The 6,236-nt window shown below is 36.6% G+C and overlaps 1 protein-coding gene across 1 annotated transcript; it reads left to right on the top strand.

Annotated features, from left to right (window-relative positions):
- Positions 1–3,707: 3,707 nt before the first annotated feature.
- Positions 3,708–5,670, top strand: LOC108781192 (uncharacterized; the record flags this gene model as incomplete). Its single annotated transcript, XM_018549109.1, has 3 exons — positions 3,708–4,193; positions 5,159–5,302; positions 5,423–5,670. Coding segments are annotated over 3 exons (878 nt in total), but the record flags the coding sequence as incomplete, so codon positions are not given.
- Between the last annotated feature and the right edge of the window lie 566 nt (positions 5,671–6,236).

The following is a 6,236-nucleotide window of genomic DNA, read 5'->3' on the forward strand; positions in this document are numbered from 1 at the left end:
GAAAATCGAACTTTTATAAATTATTAAAACTCTCGTCTACTAAGATAAGACTAGACTCGTAGTATCGGGAGTAGAGCTTACGCGGAGCGCTGCTCCCTTATCGTAAGAAAACAAGCGCGAGCATAGGTTCCACCAAATTCTAAAGAATCTTGATTGGTCCTGAAAGGACACTCCCACGATCATTTTTTAGTATAAAAGAACTGCGAAAAGCAGGAAAATTGTCAGTCAGTTGTCAGAAAAAGCTTCCTTAGTTGGAACTATCCTCACGCTTCACCTTTTGACGTAGGTTATTTTTTTCTTTTCGTCATTTATTTTTTCCTTTATTTTTTACTTAATAAACAGAATATAAAAGTTATTCAGCCGTAACCGAAATCTCAACTCTGCGTCTTGTCTAGTAGTACATGAATATCGGAGGAGTTGCTAAGACTGTCGCTGCCAATAGTGTGGCCCCCGTCCTAAGCATTTTTTCGGAGCATTCACAAATTATACATAGAGGACTGTGTTGTGACTGTCGCTGCCAATGGGGTGGCCCCAGTCTTAGACATTTTCCTCGAAATTAGACAATTTCTTTCGCGTTGTTTCCATGCCTTCAAAAGGTGGACGAAGAGAAAAAGAGAAGAGATTAAGGTTCCAGATCAAAACAGCCTTTAATAAAAATCACGATCCTTTTCCTTATTTCGAAAAACTAGCGCGTCTACTAAACCATAATAAGCCATTAGATCCATCTCCCGAACGCGAATATATCCTCAACCCATTAGAAATTAACCTCACCTTTCCCAATTATAAAACCATCCAAAAAGGCGATCCACGCAGGCTCGCCTACAAACTTCGCGAACTCTTTGGGACCGGGTTCAAAGTCACCCTTCCTAAAAACTATCCTACCCTTCCTCCTGAACATTCCTAATCGCACATCCTGACCTCCAATCCCAGGGTAAATTGCTTAAATGCATTGACCCAAAAACAGGAGAGAATTTCTAAAACCACAACGTTCCGTAACAAAGTTAACCAAATATGACCTTTATAACCTAAAAAATCACTGAAAATATCAAATATTTCTCCTAGTTATAGTACTCAGCCTATCTGCATATCAATTTGTAATATTTTATATTGAAGTGCAGTTGAAAAAATATTTATGTTAGCGTGTTCAGCAAATAATATGAAGTTTCCCCGCACCTAAAGTTGGCTGAACCAGACCTTTTGTAGCTACAGCAAAATAATATTAGATTCTAAAAACTATTTAGAAAATTTCTAGAGTATTTTTCTGTCTTCTATCATCTATTGAACTATTTAATTTTTAGGTTATGTGCCAATAATATGGAAAAAATGCGAAAAAATCGTTTTTTATCAAATTTTGAACAGGTTCCGGTCCGAAAATGTTAATTCTAAGACCGGCATGCTGAAGTACGTGAAAAAATACACCAGAGAATGTTATTTAGAATTTGGCCAAATATGACCTTCATAACCTAAAAAATCATTGAAAAGTTCATGTATTTTTCATAGCTACAGTTTTGATCAAAAAAATCTGAAAAAAATTAGGATGTTTTCTTACCCAAAAACTCACGTTCATGAATTTTTTCAGATTTTTTGGAGAAAACAGTTGAGCAGTAGAAATTTTTTTCTAAAAAACACGTTTTTCACGTTAGGAGCAACCCATTATCGCCTAGGGGGCTGAAATTTGGGCTGAAGGAGTTTTTAAATATGCCCTATCAAATGGCCAATTCCAAGTAATAATCCAGACTAGGGCAGTTTTGACCTCCTTATCCCGCTATAGCCTTTCTAAAATTTTTGTTATGGTTTAGGAACAATCTTGAGGGTCTATCGCGTTGAATGGCACATGACTTACGACTCCAAACTCACAAGAAATACGAAATTTTATTTTTTAAACTTCGATTTTCTCCGAAAATCAGACCGCATTCCACATTCCGCGATCGGTGGTTTTACACAAATTATACGACGCTCGCCTCACCACGCTACGACCTCGTCGATCCTCCTATCGTCCTCTCGTCGTCCGGCAACAGCGACGTTAAGCCAATGCTCGAAAGTTCTCGAAAATCCTTTACGTGCCAACTGGAGATCCTGTGTCCTCTGTACACGGGCCCGTTTACCGCACAAGTGGCGATCGGGAGCTTCCGCGGATTCACGCAGGCCGTTGGCCCCTCTCTTATCAGGCCGCTTCCTGATCTAATTGGCTTGTCACAGCCACGCGACCTCGAGACTAATTACAGCGAGTCCTGCGGGTCGCGTATCCTTCGAGTGTCTGGCGCACTTTTCCAAATTAGGCGGCGCAGGCTTTTCCGCTCGATCGGCGGTCTTCCTTCGCTCTCCGCAGAAGTGAAGGCGGCTGTTAATACTCGGCCAGTGCTGCTTCAATCTTTTAATACGTCTCTCTCCGAGGCGTCTGTAATAAAGGTGCGACAATTACCAAATAATATCAAAATTAACGGAGGTTACAGAACAATACGATCTGCGTGTACCGCGCTCTTTGATGACGCAATCTGAATCCTCTCAAGTTAGTTCTTATTTCTTCGGCGATGTCTTCTTTCTTCCTTCCGTAAGTGAGGCAGCTAGAATACAAGGCCCTATCGCAACCACCGCTCACGCTCTAATGTGACTAAAAATCGTTCTTAAAAAGTCTGAAAATAACTAAATATTTTATATAAAAGTTACAAAAAAAAAATATAAATTTGGCACGCTCGCTTGTGCCCTCGCCCTTCGAGCTTAGAGGACACAGGATCTCCGTGCTAATGCACTCACAAGTGACTGACACAAAGTTTCACGTCACAGTATGTATGTTCATTTTGAATTTGCACCTTAAATGATCTATTAGTTACTTTTCCTGGTACATATTCAACATAGAAAATATACTTTATGTATGTTTATTGCAGTTATTTTCTAGAAAACTGTAATATTTTAATTGTAATCTGTTTTACTTATATGTAGGTATGTTCATTTTGAATTTGCACCTTAAATGATCTATTAGTTACTTTTCCTGGTACATATTCAACATAGAAAATATACATAATGTATGTTCACTTTGAACTGGCACATTTAGTAATATATCAGTTACTTTTCGTGGTAATATATTATATTAGATAATATCATTTAAAGTATTAAAGGTTTAAATTATTAGGTTACATTATTAGATAATCATTTTAATTTAGAAAGGTTCAAATTTTTGGGGTTAATTTTCACAAAGGTTGTAATTTATTGGGTTTTTTATTTTGTGGTTAGGTAATCGTTTTAATTTAGAAAGGTTCAAATTTTTGCGGTTTACATTTGTTATGTGTCAGATAAACATTGCCGTGGGAAACCCTCTAAGGGTTTTACGATTTGGCACGATGGACATGGCGCCTGTTATTTTTTTAAACTAGTTTCCTTAGAATCGCGGATCACCCCCAGATGGTACTTTAGAGTGTTCGTTATCCTGTGACCGCTTAGAAATATACGGTTTCGCAATTTTTATCGCCGCCAGCCCTTTGTACGCAAGCTGTTTTTCTCTTTTGATTTTTCTTTTGAGTGGCATTTACGAGTTTCCCAGCGCGTGGAGTTTACTTAGACTCTATTATCAGATATCCGCGCTCAGTCCCTTCTCGTAAATCTCACTCTAGTCATGACGCTGATCAAGATCCTTTGAAAGAAAAGAATCGTGGAGTCTACAGGACGTAACATTTGCATTGCCAATGTTTCAAATCCTATTCTTGGTGCAGATTTTCTTAGTCATTTCGGCTTACTTATTGACATGAAAAATAAACGCCTTATTGACAATGTTACTGGTTTGTCACATTTTGGAAGAATTTCGGCGGTCAATCATTTCACGATTTGTACTACTTTGCCGAATTCCACTTACCAGAAACTTTTAGCTGAATTTCCAAGTTTAACGAATTTCGCACCGATTTCTACTATCAAAAATCACGGTGTTGAACATCATATTTTAATAGAAGGTCAACCTATTTACTCTACTCCACGAAGATTATCTCCTGAGAAATTAAAATTCGCAAAAGCCGAATTTATTTCTATGATCGAAAATGTTATCTGTCGACTTTCTAGCAGCACCAGGGCAACTCCATTTTATATGGTTCCTAAACCGAATAATACATGGAGATTATGCGGAGATTATCGTGCTTTGAATGCAGTTACTATTCCGGATAGATACCCATTGCCACATATTCAAGATTTTACGTCAGGACTTCACGGTAAGAACATTTTCTCTAGATTGATCTTGTCAAGGCTTATTATCAAGTTCCGGTGGCGAAAGAAGATATTCATAAAACTGCGGTTACAACTCCGTTTGGTCTTTTCGAGTTTTTAGTGATGCCTTTTGGCCTTCGTAATGCTGCCCAAACTTTCCAGCGCCTTATGAATAATATATTAAGAGGTTTAGATTTTGTTTTTGTTACTTAGATGACATTTTAATTGCCTCTCTTAATGAAGAAGAACATCTTTATCATTTACGAGTTATTTTTGAATGGCTTCAAAATTCTGGACTTACAATTAATGTTTCTAAATGTCTCTTTGGTGTATCAGAGATTCCTTTTCTCGAAAATGTATGTAGTTTTTAGTCAAGGAATCAAGCCGACTTCTGAAAAAATTAAAGCTATTATTGATTATAAGAAACCAAAAACTCTCCTTGAATTGAGACGATTCTTAGGCATTATTATAATTATTATCGAAGATGTCTTAAAAATGCAACTAGTAGTCAAGCTATTCTTACCGAGTTTCTTAAAGATAGCAGAAAACGAGATAGAAGATTAGGTCTTTGGACACCTGAAGCTGAAGAAGCTTTCAAGAACTGCAAATAAGAGCTCATGCAAATCTCAAATTTAACTCATCCAGCTCCTTCAGTTCCTCTTATTTTAACCTGTGATGCTTCTAAATCTTGCAGTTGGCGCATCGCTGGAACAAATTATTAACGAAACAAATAAACCCATTGCCTTTTTCTCAAAAAAGTTAAACACATCGCAACAATCTTATAGTGCTTATGATCGAGAGTTGTTAAGTATTTATTTGGCTATTAAACATTTTAGATACCTTATAGAAGGACGCCGAATTATTATCAGAACTGATCATAAACCTCTGATTTATACTTTCCGTCAGAAATTGGATAAAGCTTTTCCTCGACAAATTCGACAACTTGATTTTATTGCTCAATTTTCAACAGATATAGTGCATATTTCTGCAGGACGTAATTCTGTAGTAGCTTTGTCGAGAATAGATTCTATTTCCATGCCCGTTATAGTGTCTCTCGAAGAACTAGCAGAGGCTCAGCTGAATGATGAAGAATTGAAAATTTTACTGACATCAAGTTCATCTTTAAAATTACAGCAATTTATACTTACTGGCTCAACTTCTCCGATCTATTACGATTGCTCTACGAAATGTATTCGTCCTTATGTTCCTTAACTACTTCGAATTTTTGATACAGTCCATCGCTTAGCTTATCCAGATGGTAATCTACTTGCAAATCTATTCTTCAAAAATTTATTTGGCCTTCTCTTAAAAAAGATGTTAAGGAATGGTGTACAACATGTTTACCTTGCCAACGAGCCAAAATTCTATGACATACCAAGAATTTACCTCTTAAGATTGCAGTTCCTGATCAACGTTTTCAGCATGTACATCTTGATCTTATTGGACCTTTACCTCCCTGCAGACAATTTCGTTATTGCTTAACCATGATTGACAGATTTTCGAGATGGCCAGAAGCAATTCCTTTGAGTGAGATATCAGCGGAAACTGTTACTACAGCTTTCTATACTCACTGGCAAGGGAAGTTATTGAAGTGTTAATCGCGAATATACACAAGTGTCGTATGGGTCGAAAGGACTTGTCAAATATAAGTTACCCCTAGAGTATTTCGCTTGAATGGGCTATATAGATGGCGCTACGCGCAAATTAAATTAAATTACATTAAATTAAATTTTAACACTTTTTCTACCATAATCGTCGTTCTGACTTGTCACCAATACATTTTAATCTGTCAATGACATCTAGAAAGATTATAGGACCACTGATTACAAATAAGGTTACAGGAATGGATATTTGGTTGGTCATAAGAAATACTACCGTCGAGCTCTAGTAATACATGTGCTATATACAAACCTTATTATTATTATTAATCTTATTATTATTATTATACAAAAACAAAAAAACAAAAAAAACAAAAAAACAACAAAAACCCAAAAACAAAACAAAAAAAACAACAAAAACAAAAAAACAAAAACAAAAAAGGGGCCACA

The sequence above is a fragment of the Cyphomyrmex costatus genome, unplaced genomic scaffold, assembly GCF_001594065.2.
Source record: "Cyphomyrmex costatus isolate MS0001 unplaced genomic scaffold, Ccosl1.0 scaffold791, whole genome shotgun sequence".
Lineage (NCBI taxonomy): Eukaryota > Metazoa > Arthropoda > Insecta > Hymenoptera > Formicidae > Cyphomyrmex > Cyphomyrmex costatus.